Raw genomic sequence first — 12,575 nt, 5'->3', positions numbered from 1 at the left:
CGTCCGGTCCTACTGGGTACTGAGGGGCTGGACGCTGGCCTCAGCAAGAGGCAGTTCCGTAGTCCCGGGGCCTCTCCGAGTGTGACCTTCCCAACATGGCGTCGCAGGCCGCCCCCTCACGCAGGCCGTCGCCTCCACCGCGAGGCGGGGAGAGCAGCAGGGGCCGGATCGCTCGCTCGCTGGGACTAGAGGGAGGCAGCGGCCGGGGGCGGCGGGTGGTGACGACCGGTGACAGAGACGTTTGCCCGGGCCGCGGCGGCCGCACTGGGACAGAGGGATCCTCGCACCCGCCCGCGGCAGCAGCTTCGGGGCGTGCGGCGCGGCCCGGCCCGCAACTCCCAGCCCCAGACTCCCGAGGGCAGGAGCGAAGCCGCCGGGCAGGGGGAGCTGGAAAGCCCCGGCCGCCCCCGCACCTGTCCCCGCCGGGGGCGCAGCGGGGTTGGTGGGTGTAGCCGGCGCTGATCACCTGGGCTCTCCGCCCCCTCGGCCGGGGGAGTGCACTGCTGCCAGCTCGTCTCGGAAGCGGCGGCGGCGGCGGCGCGCCTGCAGACGGGCCGGGCCAGGGCCGGGCAGCTGCGGGCTCGCCGGGGACTCGCGGCGGCTGCGGTGCGGGGAGCCGCGGCGGCGGCGGCGGGATGAACCCCAATGTCACCTACGCCAGTCGCAAGCGGCGGAAACCCGTGCAGAAAATGTAAGAGGGGAGCGGGGGAGGCGGGAGCTTCGCCGCTGTGGGGCTGTCAGCGGCTCACCCAAACCGGCCCTGGGCTGCGCTCTGCGCCCCCCGCCGCCTCGTCCTCTAGCCCCGTGCGGCGGCCGCTGTGCTGCGGCTCCTCGCCGCTTGCCCAGAGCCCGGTGGGATGTCTGCCGCTCCCGGCCTCCCCGCCGCCCCGAGGCAGCCGTGGGCCTCGGCAGCGACGGGTTTGCCTGGTTTGTTTGTCTGGGGCGCTGATCTGGCTTTGCCCGGGGTTATGCAGCCCCGGAGACGCGCCGATGGGGGGGGGGGAATTACCCGGAGCTGTTTGCCGCAATGCCTTGTGCGCTTTGGCGGGGCTTTTCTTCTCGGCTTTGGGCAGCAATCCTGGGTGTGCGCGTAACTTGTGGGAATCCAAGTGATTCACTTTCAGACCGACCCCCTCCCCCTCTCCCCCCCAATAGTGGAAGTCTGTAGTTAGCTGTGTCAGAATCCGATCCAGTTGTGAGCAGGCACCGATGACCCAGTTGTATAAAGGATGGGGATTAAAAGTGCTGGGAGGGGGGGATGGAAGAAGCAAAAGCAATGACTTCAAGTTTTAGTGTGGCTGGCTGGGTTGCTTCACTTGACCTAGACTAGGAGGCATTTAAGGTGACTGCTCCCTAGCGATGGCCGCAAAGACCCCACCCGCTAAAATAATTGTTAAAAGTAGTTACATGGCAATGCAGCTTTTCAAATGTCTTGGTGGTCACAGAGCGATGGAGCACTTTCTTGTCTTGTTTAGCACGAGCAGGGTTGCTTAGGAGGACATGTGGTGTGTGTGTGTGTGTGTGTGTGTATGTGCAGAAAGGCACGTTGTGCTGGGTGCACTGCTGCAGCGGTGCTGCCCCTGCTTGTCTTCACTTGGATGGGTTTGTAGGTTACCATTCGCTCTCTGCAGCAGAGTATTTCACGAGCTGGTTTTTATTGAATGTATTCTATACAGTACTGTGATTTTGAACTAATAAAGTACATTTTATTACTTGAGCTCTGTATGAAGTCTTATACATCAGATCCTGGACCCCCTAAAATATAATATATCTGCAGTGGTATTTCCGAATGTCAATATCTCTGACAATCTGTATAGGACATTTCAACAAAGGGCATGACAATAGATTCTATGTAATCTTGTTATCCTGTTTGGGAATATTTAAAAACCCATTTTTCCTAATGTTTTTATTCTGCCAAAATGTTGATTATATTTTATGGTATTTATTCATTTAGCTCCAAACAAACATAAAAATCACAGAAATTACAGTCACATCTTAAAAAGAAAAAAACCCCCAACCTTTTAACAAATAGAGGGGCTTGATTCTGGAAACATTTAGTTACATGAGTAAAGTTAATTATTTTATCCTAGTATTGGTAGGATTGGGCCCAAGACTGTACCTGCTTTCACTAAAAGATTACTTTAATTGGAAATGATTTTCAGCCTTCATTTAACTACTACATAAAAATGCATAAGTTAACTACTTCTAAAAAGTCTGCTTAGCTGCTTTTTGGGGGAGGGGTAGCTAATTTCTTATTGACTTATAGCCAAAACAAAATTCTTACTTTTTTTTTATTTGCACTTGTTTTCAAATAGCATTGCTGAAAAATAACTGTATAAAAAGTAAAACCATACACAAAGTTTAAAGGAGTTCATTCTCTGTAACATGCTAGCAAAAGAGAAAAACATTTTGGGACTCTGACATGTAAACAAGTTCCTTTAAATCATTCAGCTCCCTGTTTTGGATCAGTTCATTGAGTGCATATTCAATTACAGCTCTTGCTATTAAAATATTTATACAAATGGATATTTTGCATTAAATTAATTTTTACTATGTTTGTGGACTGAAGAAGTAAGTGAAAAGCAATGTGTATGATTATTTCAACCAACAATCTCTGCAGTAAATGTGAATATAACTTACTGTAAACGTGGCTAACCTCTTCCAACCTAAAATATAGAAGTGATAAAACAGTTCAATAATATAAATCTATATTTTAGAAAGAAATAGTTGCCCTAATTCAGAATATACAAGTGTATAGGAAATGCTTACTTTTTTACAGTTATGCGCAAGCGCAGTAGCACCTGCCCTACCACAACTAACTTTCCAGTTTTGTTTACATACTTTCTTAGACTAATCCTTTCAAGTCCACAAAAATCTTGATTTCAGGAACTGTTGTATAGCTATTCACTCTTTCTGATCAGAAGGCTTAATGCTTCATTTACTAATAGATTCTGGTGAGATCTGAACTTCCTATTTTTATATTTTGTATAAAAATATCTGTCTGACTCTCAGGCTGCTTCATCTTTTATATTCTTTATTTTAATTTGCTACACTTAACCATACTTGAATCTGAAGATGATTTATTTTGTTATATAAATCAACATATGCGTGGAAATCAATTAAAAAGTTTAATATTTGGCCTTGGAGTGTCCCTGTCATAAAAGAACTTCTTTTTTTTAGGACTGAAAGGGAAAAATAAAACTTTAAATTAAAAAAGTACATATTTTTGTTTTTAATTGAGTCATTGTAATTTGGTTTTCTCCTATAATAGGTTAAAAAAAACCCAACCCTGTTAATCATTATTTGCTATCCTGCTGGACTGACAAATAATTTGTGCAAGATTAATTTCTATTTTTTCAGTGTACATATGTACTTATTTCCCTCTCTTTATGCTTAATTTTACTGATTTTTGCATTTGTACCCTAACAGGAGTCTTGGGAGACACATTCTCTGCAGGCCTAAGGGTTCTGATTTGCCCAGTTAAAAACTGATCATAGTTCATACTCTTGGCAAAAAAAAAAAATAAGAAGGCAGCTGGAGTAACAGCAGATTATCAGATCAAACTTTTAAAGAGATTGTGAAGCTTTTTCATTATTGTAAAAAGCTATTGCGTGCCTCTGATTCTCCTCAAATTAAAATACAGGACGCTTGTGGGAAAATTGCCTTGAAGTTAACTTTTTCCCGGCAAATTTCAAACCTCTTGAAAAAATGGTTTAAAATAAAAGGGCTGACGTACTATTATATTGAGTGAGTAGCATAACTTGTTTTTATATTTTTCATACAAGGAAGAGATTAAATTTTTGTTGAATTGTGTATTTGTGCTTTACTTGCCATATGCAAAACTCCTAGTGGAGCATGACTGATGCATTGTCCCATAATACAGACAACCCTTTTGTGTGAACAACTTTTTTCTGATCTATATAATGATGTAATGTTCACAAGAAAATCTAAATGGAAAAACTCTGATTTTTGTATGGAAAATAAGTAATTGAAAATCGTTGTAGTAATTGAAGCCAGTTCAGAAAAAAACACTCCTATTATCTACAGTGTATAGGAGTGAACTCCACAGGAAATCTTGGGCCATTGCCCTGACTGTGCCGAGTATTGGAACATAATCTTTTCTGTAGAAAGCAACCTTATCACTGTAATAAGTACAAAAAGAAAAGATACTGACATTTTTGGAGAAATATTGAAGCTAGTTTAAATGAAAGAATATCCGCTTCTTTTGTTAAAGAAGAAAAATTCATGGTAATTCAAGTGTGATTTCCCCACCTATCCCCTACTAAATCTTACTATGTGTTAGGGAACATGCACTTTCTTTGAACTTTTTTGCCTTTTATATTTATTTTCCTCCTAGTAAATCTTTCTATTTTATTGATTGAATGATGTTGACTCCCCCGTGGTCATATTACTATGGGTTTAACAAAGGTTTACCAAGGCTAATGGATTGTATCTTTTTTATTTTTCGAATATGATGAATTCAGATTTTCAAGTTTTCTGAGTTTTTATTAATCATTGGAATCTCATTAATTACATAACAAGCCATAGAGTTCATCTAATGCCAAACAGGATGGAATGCAAGGTCCACAAAGTTAAGATGTGTTATAAATAAGATCACTGTGTGCATTTAATCTCCTTCCCCTGGTTTTATGAATTGATATATTTTTAATCCTTATGATGTCTTTAGATAAAATATTTGCATTTAATATACTTTATTTTCTTGTTGAAGTAAAATACACAGTAAACAGTAAGTGGGGGAATGGTGCCATAAAGCTAATTGCATAATTGCAATTCTTAGATAATGCAAAATGAACAAGAAATAAGTGATTGGTTTTGTCCAGTGCTTACTTATATGGGTTCTCTATATACAATATAGCCCAGAAATGTTTGCTTTATTTCGTTGTCTGGGTGACTCTTCGGTCTAGGATTAATGTACAGTGATGCAAGAGGCATTGTAGAGATACTTTCACTGTCATTGCTTTTCTTTACCTATAAATAGGTGTTCACTTTCCAGCCTCATTTTGGCACCTTTCATTATCTCTAACTGCACTTAATACAAGAGTTAGTAAACAGTCTTTCTTTTTAGAAACAATGCACATTCATTTATAGTTTCAGTACTTTAGATGAATTATAGCAGCTGGTATTTTAAGATACTTCATATTTTCAATTTCAGATTTATGTACTCTACTTCTTGCAGAGAGACATTAAAAAGAAAATGTATATAGCATTAAGATTAGTGTTTTCTAAATATGGTGAAAGACACACACTTGTGGGATTAAAACCAAAACCTCTTTCATTCATTCACAGCCATGGCATATGATTTTAAAAACTATATAGTGCAATCTGTTGGACTTGGCACGAAACATCCATTGTCAGTACACTAGTAATCTCCTCTTCCTTTATCGGTTGCAGGCCATCTTTAAACCAAAATGAACTGTTAATATGAAGCCAACAGAGTGGGTGGGTGTTGATATAGCAGCCCCTAGTGGAGGACCAATGATTACATAGTCCTACCACACCATTGACAGAAGAGTTAGAACAGCATGTTTCTTTAAAGCTACCTGGAAGCTCATTGGTTCTGTCACCTGCTGAGGGCAAACCACCAGACAGGTTTGCTGCACCATTGAGAGAGGTGTGCCCCAACCTCAAATCAGAGGGATCAGTAATCTACAGGAATAATAGCCATCCCTTCATCTTCGACTCCTACCCCACACATCAGAACCAGAATGTATTATTAATGTTGAATATGGTGGTGGGGAGAATAAAAGCAGTAAAACATGCTTAGGGTTTTTAGTTCCCCTAAGTGGAGTGGTATCATTTGAGAATGGTGAACATGCATCACTTTTGGTAATAGACAGACATGGTGTTAATAAGAATTTTTGGGTAAAAACCTTATTATGTCTTTGCATGTGTGGTTGTGTCTATAGGGAGATCAACCTATTCCCTATCACTATAAATTTAAAGCGCATTCAAAAATCAGCCACAAGAGGGGGAGGTTGCATGCATTGAATAAGTGACACTGGTACTTTCAGTAACTTTCATTTTTTCACAAAATGAAAAACTAAAGATTTTCTATAAAAATGCAAATTCTGTATTTTTCCGTGGCAAATAGATTTCTAGGATCTCTGCTAATAAATATTCACTTACCTTTAGCTGCTCAGCAACTAACTTTATTCAGAACTTTATTTCAATTTACTTTTTTTTAAATCAGAAATGTATGTATTGAAACTTGCTTTGGCCGCATGGTATAAATTAAGGCTACAGCCCTTCGGTTTTATTTGTATTTTATAGATATATTTAAAAAAAAAAATCTAAGCTCACACATAGTAAGGTATGTGATTAAAGACTCAGTGATGTAGAAGAACTATGAATATAATGTTCAAATAATATGGCAGCATTGTTTTATTTTGACTCTATGACCACACTTGCTGGTCTCACAAGTATTGAAATGTTTTGTGGATGATACAAAGTGTGGAGGTATTGCTAATACAGAGAAAGACCGGGATATCATACAAGTAGGTGGGGATGACATTGTAAACTGGAGTAATAGAAATAGGATGAAATTTAATAGTGGAAAGTGAAAAGTCATGCACTTAGGGACTAATAACAAGAACTTTTGCGATAAGCTGGGGACACATCATATCGAAGTGACAGTGGAGGAGACGACCTGGGCGTATTGGTTGATCACAGGATAACTGTGAGCCACCAATGTGAGGTGGCTGTGAAAAAAGTTAATGCGGTCCTAGGATGGATCAGGCGAGGTATTTCTATTAGAGATAGGGAGTTGTTAGTATCGTTATACAAGATGTTGATCAGACCTCATCTGGAATACTGTGTGCAGTTCTGGTCTCTCATGTTTAAGAAAGATGAATTCAAACTGGAACAGGTGCAGAGAAGCGCTACCAGGATGATCTGAGGAATGGAAAACCTACCTTATGAGAGGAGACTCAAAGAGCTTGGCTTGTTTAGCCTAACCAAAAGAAGGCTGAGGGGAGATATGATTGCGCTTTATAAATACATCAGAGGGATAAATACCAGGGAGGGAGAGGAGTTATTTAAGTTCAGCACCAATGTGGACACAAGAAAAAATGGATATAAACTGGCCATCAGGAAGTTTAGACTTGAAATTAGATGAAGGTTTCTAACCATCAGGGGAGTGAAGTTCTGGAATAGCCTTCCAAGGGCAGCAGTGGGGACAGTAAACCTGGCTGGCTTCAAGACTGAGCTTGATACCTTTATGGAAGGGATGGTATGATGGGACAGCCTAATTTTGGCAATTGACTGATCTTTGATTACTAGTGGTAAATATGCCCAGTGGCCTGTGAAGGGATGTTAGATGGGGTGGGTTCTGAGTTACTACAGAGAATTCTTTCTGGGTGTCTGGCTGGTGAGTCTTGCCAACATACTCAGGGTTTAACTCATTGCCATGTTTGGGGTTGGGAAGGAATTTTCCCCCATAGGCCCTGGGTTTTTTTGCCTTCATCTGTAGCATGGGGCCCAGATCACTTGCTGGTAGATTCTCTGTACCTTGAAGAGTTAAATCATTATTTGAGGATTTCAATAACTCAGTCTTAGGTTAGGAGTCTATTACAGGAGGGGGTGGGTGAAGTTCTGCAGGAGGTCAGACTAGATCAGGGGTGGCCAACCAGTCAGAGACGAAGAGCCAAAAAATAGCTATTGATAATGCTAAGAGCCACATTTTCCTTATCCTCCGCCGACAATTTTCGCTGATCCCTCATTTTGGTGGCAGCTTGTCAATTTCTCTTCTCAATTGAGCAAAGAGCCGCACGCAAAGAGCCACGTGCGGCTCTTGTGAGCCGCATTCAGAGGAGCAAAGAGCTGCGTGTGGCTCGCAAGCCACGGGTTGGCCACCCCTGCAGTAGATGATCATAATGGTCCCTTCTGACCTTATAATCTATGAGTTCATCTGTGATAGATATTATCTAAACTAGGAACTCTGGCCATTCAGTTTATTAGAGAGTTCAGAGCTCACAGCTGTACCTAAAGTAGAGCAGCAGGACTGCAAGAACAGCCTACTGTTAAAACAGTTTTAACAGGCTTAAAATTTGCCCTCTCTTCCTGTAGTTTTTGTAAAACACAGATATACAAGGATTAATCTTGACATAGCATTCAATTTCACTCAGGGATAACTTGCTGTAATGCATGTAGTACTGCACCCTCCTATCTAAGCCAGGGGTTTGAGTGTGTGTATGGGAAATAGTGCAGTTCTTTTAATATGACCCACTATTCTCCTCACTCATTGCCATGCCCTTTCTGTCTTCCCGGAAGGTTCACTTTACATTCTGGGTTATAATTAGATGGAATAGGAAAATGGAGGATTGGGATGGAAAAAAATCAGAAAAAAATTACAAATGGTGATGTGTATTATTGACTTGTTCTTGTTAAAAGTCATGAATCCTATAGCTCAATATTACTAAACCAGTGTATAATATTTCTAAAATCAATATGCACTGGCATAGTTTAAAGGAAAAAAGGGAGATAAAATAAAACCCTTCAAAATAATCACACTTTGAAACGCCTCTCTCCCTCCACCAACTTTATATTTGGGACTGTTCTAGCTCTTGAATAAATCCTAACATGCATGATACAATTGATTTAGCTTATGTCCTATAGTTTCTACTTAGCTTGTCAAATTGCTTGTAGCTGTTACGTGTTTAAATAAAAAAACGGGGGGAGCGGGTGCCTTTAGGAGGCCATTTGTGACATCGCCCTTTTTCTTTTTGCAGTCAGTAACTTACTAACAGAGGAATCGAAGGCTATTCCACTATTGAAACTATTTCACAGGAACAGCAGACCTGGTTGACTGATTTAGATGTGTACAAGTATAGGAGTGGGGGTAGTTTAGTCCTGCTGTCCCCGCAATGATTGTACTTTAAGCAATAAGTTTTTAACAAAAATTTGATTCTGTATTAACTGGCAATAATACACGTTATCAACTCAGAATCAGTGAGGGTTAGTGTTGTTAATAGGGATTGTTAAGGAAATGTTGGATGACTTATAGTCTGTTGTTTGGCTAATATTGAAATCCAAGCTTTTTGTTGTGTAGTCTATCTATTTTAAGAATTGTGCCAGTTGTCATGATTTGGGTACACAAATGCTTCAGTAGAATACGTAAACGTTATTTGATTTCTTTTATCGGAACAAAGTAAAGTCAAAGCACATAATGTAGGTGTTAGTTCTAATGCTGCCCTTAACCAGATATTTATTTCCTATTATAATTGATGATACACCCTTACATGGAGTGCTGTTTTTGCTTTGGATTTATTCTCTATTTAAGAGACGTAACTTTCATAACCCATTTTGATTTTTCCATCATTTCCCCCTTGCCCGTTTCTGCATCATTAACTTCCATCAGAGCAGTGGGGAAGCTGACCCTTTATTTCTGCAAGAAACTTAGCTTTAATGGTAGTGAATTTATAAGTATGATGTTGGTTGTTATTCCAGTGATTTTCATGTGTATGTTGTCAACAATCTGTACCGTAACCTCAGTCGGATTACAAACTCTGGGTAAGAGAAGGAGGAGAGTGTACACCCCTTTGGCATGTAAAGTCAAAACAAGTTCCTTTTTTTATAGTGAAAGTGAACAGTTCAGGAGACAAATTTAAGTTTTCTCCCATCGAGAGGTAGTGGACAAGTGATACTGGAATAATGAGATGGTCTTTAGAAGTAGATTTGGAAGGTTTAGATTTAAATTAATAAATAAATATTGACAATTTTTTTTAATCTTCCCTCTGTCTAACCCCCTTCCCCCTCCTGGAAATACTTAATAATTGGAACTAAAAAAAATGTCTAACATATGATGTGTTGCACTATTTTATGTCAGTTTTATCTGTCATGCATTTAACTGGATGCTATGAAATTGTTTCAGTACAAATCATGTTTTCACCAGCGGAATCTAAATTTCATTCCTGGAGGTTTTTAATTTTTCTGGCCAGTGCAAAATACTAATTTGATTGAATGCAATACTTGGAAATAAATACTTCCAAGACTACTTAGACTAAATTAAGTACTTAGGCATGGATAGAGCTTGCAGATAGCATGTCATGCAAAACCAACATTCATGTAAAAGTAACCTAAGTAGTAGCAAGCTTGTTACACAAAAATGCAGCCATGATTTGATCCCTCTGTAATTAGAAAATTCTATTTTAAGCATACATAGCATGTGTGAGTACAGTACAAAACTAATCTGAAAGTCTCAGAATTTGTTTATAATGATTGAATATAATTTTAGGTAAGATTAGGGTCCCCTATTCACAACCTTGTTCTTAGACTTTCATGTGTGTAGGAAATTTTTCAGTGAGGCAGTGGGAATTTATGGTGGGTGTTAATGGAAACTAGAAGCAAGATTACATACCTCTTAATATAATTCATAGTAGAGCACTGTTACTTTATTTTGGATAGTGTATTTCAGCAGTCTGTCATACCATACTTACTACAAATGTTGTGATTATTTAGGAGTTGAAGAGTATTTTAGTGCTCAGTATGTTGTCAATGATAAGAGGATGTAATGAGTTGTTTGTACATATTCCAACCCTCAAAATCTCATTAAAAGCATTCATAGTGACTCCTTACTCAGGAAATTCCCAACATATCTTGACTTGTCTCTCTCTCGGATTGGAAGATGTCTGGGGCAGGGACCCAGATGTTTGTGTCTTGTACAGTGCTAAACAGGTTATTGTCCAAAAAGTTGTTAGAATCTTGTAGTGTTAAGTAGAAAATAAGCCAAACAAAACACTATACAAAAATTAAGCCTATATTGAGAAATGTTGCATTAACAGTAAAAAAAAGTGTAGACATGAGTACAATTTTGCACAGAACATTAATAAATATACTGAAATACCAGTATTAATGTATAATATAAAGTCCAAGACTATTTAGAAAGATTGGACATACACAAGTCCATGGGGCCAGATGCAATGCACCCGAGGGTGCTGAGGGAGTTGGCTGATGTGATTTCAGAGCCATTGGCTATTATCTTTGAAAGCTCGTGGCAATTGGGGGAGGTCCCTGATGACTGGAAAAAAGCAAATATAGTGCCCATCTTCAAGAAAGGGAGGAAAGAGGATCCAGGGAACTACAGACTGGTCAGCCTTACCTCAATCCCTGGAAAAATCATGGAGCAGGTGCTCAAGGAATCCATTTTAAGGCACTTGGAAGAGAGGAAGGTGATCAGGAACAGTCAACATGGATTCACAAAGGGAAAGTCATGCCTGACCAACCTAATTGCTTTCTATGAAGAGGTGATTGGCTCTGTGGATATGGGGAAAGCGGTGGATGTGATATACCTTGACTTTAGCAAAGCTTTTGATATGGTCTCTCACAGTATTCTTATCAGCAAGTTAAAAAAGCATGGGTTGGATGAATGGACTATAAAATGGATCGAGAACTGGCTAGAGCATAGGGCTCAACAAGTAGTGATTAATGGCTCCATGTCTAGCTGGCAGCCGGTCACAAGTGGAGTGCCCCAGGGGTCGGTCCTGAGGCCGGTTTTGTTCAACATCTTCATTAATGATCTGGAAGATGGGGTAGATTGCACCCTCAGCAAGTTTGCAGATGACACTAAACTAGGGGCAGTGGTAGGTACCCTGGAAGGTAGGGATAGGCTACAGAAGGACCTAAACAAACTGGAGGATTGGGCCAAAAGAAATCTGATGAGGTTCAATAAAGAAAAGTGCAGAGTCCTGCACTTAGGACGGAAGAATCCAATGCACAGCTACAGACTGGGGACCGACTGGCCAGCCAGCAGTTCTGCAGAAAAGGACCTGGGGGTAACAGTGGATAAAAAGCTGGATATGAGCCAGCCAAGAAGGTTAATAGCATACTGGGCTGCATTAGTAGGAGCATTGCCAGCAGATCGTGGGAAGTGATTATTCCCCTCTATTCAGCATTGGTGAGGCCGCATTTGGAGTATTGTGTCCAGTTTTGGGCCCCCCACTACAAAAAGGATGTGGAGAAGTTGGAGAGAGTCCAGCGGAGGGCAACAAAAATGATTAGGGGGCTGGAGCACAAGACTTACGAGGAGAGGCTGAGGGAACTAGGTTTGTTTAGCCTGCAGAAGAGAAGAATGAGGGGGGATTTGATAGCAGCCTTTAACTACCTGAAAGGGGGTTCCAGGGAGGATGGAGCTAGGCTGTTTTCAGTGGTGGCAGACAACAGAACAAGGAGCAACGGTTTCAAGTTGCAGTGGGGGAGGTCTAGGTTGGACATTAGGAAAAAGTTTTTTACTAGGAGCATGGTGAAGCACTGGAATGGGTTACCTAGGGAGGTGGTGGAATCTCTATCTTTAGAGGTTTTTAAGCTGCGGCTTGACAAAACCCTCGCTGGGATTATTTAACTGAGATTAGTCCTGCTTTGAGCAGGGTGTTGGACTAGATGACCTCCTGAGGTCCCTAGGTTTCTATGATTCTGTGATTCTGTCTGTCACATTCCTAGTGACATTTGAGATATTTAATAATAATCTGTTCTATTGTTTAAAAAAATAAGTCTCTCTAAACTTTCAAAAGTCTCTCACTAAATGCTCAGATGGGTGAACAGGACTCTTAGATGCCCACCTG

At 40.8% G+C, this 12,575-nt stretch overlaps 1 protein-coding gene across 1 annotated transcript in view; it reads left to right on the top strand.

The window, feature by feature from the left end:
- The first annotated feature begins 226 nt into the window (after positions 1-226).
- Positions 227-12,575, top strand: part of AHR (aryl hydrocarbon receptor) — a 101,331-nt gene continuing 88,982 nt past the window's right edge. Inside the window, exon 1 of the mRNA XM_067562104.1 lies at positions 227-691. Coding sequence (XP_067418205.1) covers positions 636-691 — 56 coding nt within the window. The 5' untranslated portion in view covers positions 227-635. The remainder of the gene's footprint in view (positions 692-12,575) is intronic.

This window comes from Emydura macquarii, unplaced genomic scaffold, assembly GCF_026122565.2.
Source record: "Emydura macquarii macquarii isolate MOO-44397 ecotype Brisbane River unplaced genomic scaffold, CSIRO-AGI_Emac_v2 contig_2422, whole genome shotgun sequence".
Taxonomy (NCBI): domain Eukaryota; kingdom Metazoa; phylum Chordata; order Testudines; family Chelidae; genus Emydura; species Emydura macquarii.
This window is presented reverse-complemented; position numbering and strand designations above follow the sequence as displayed.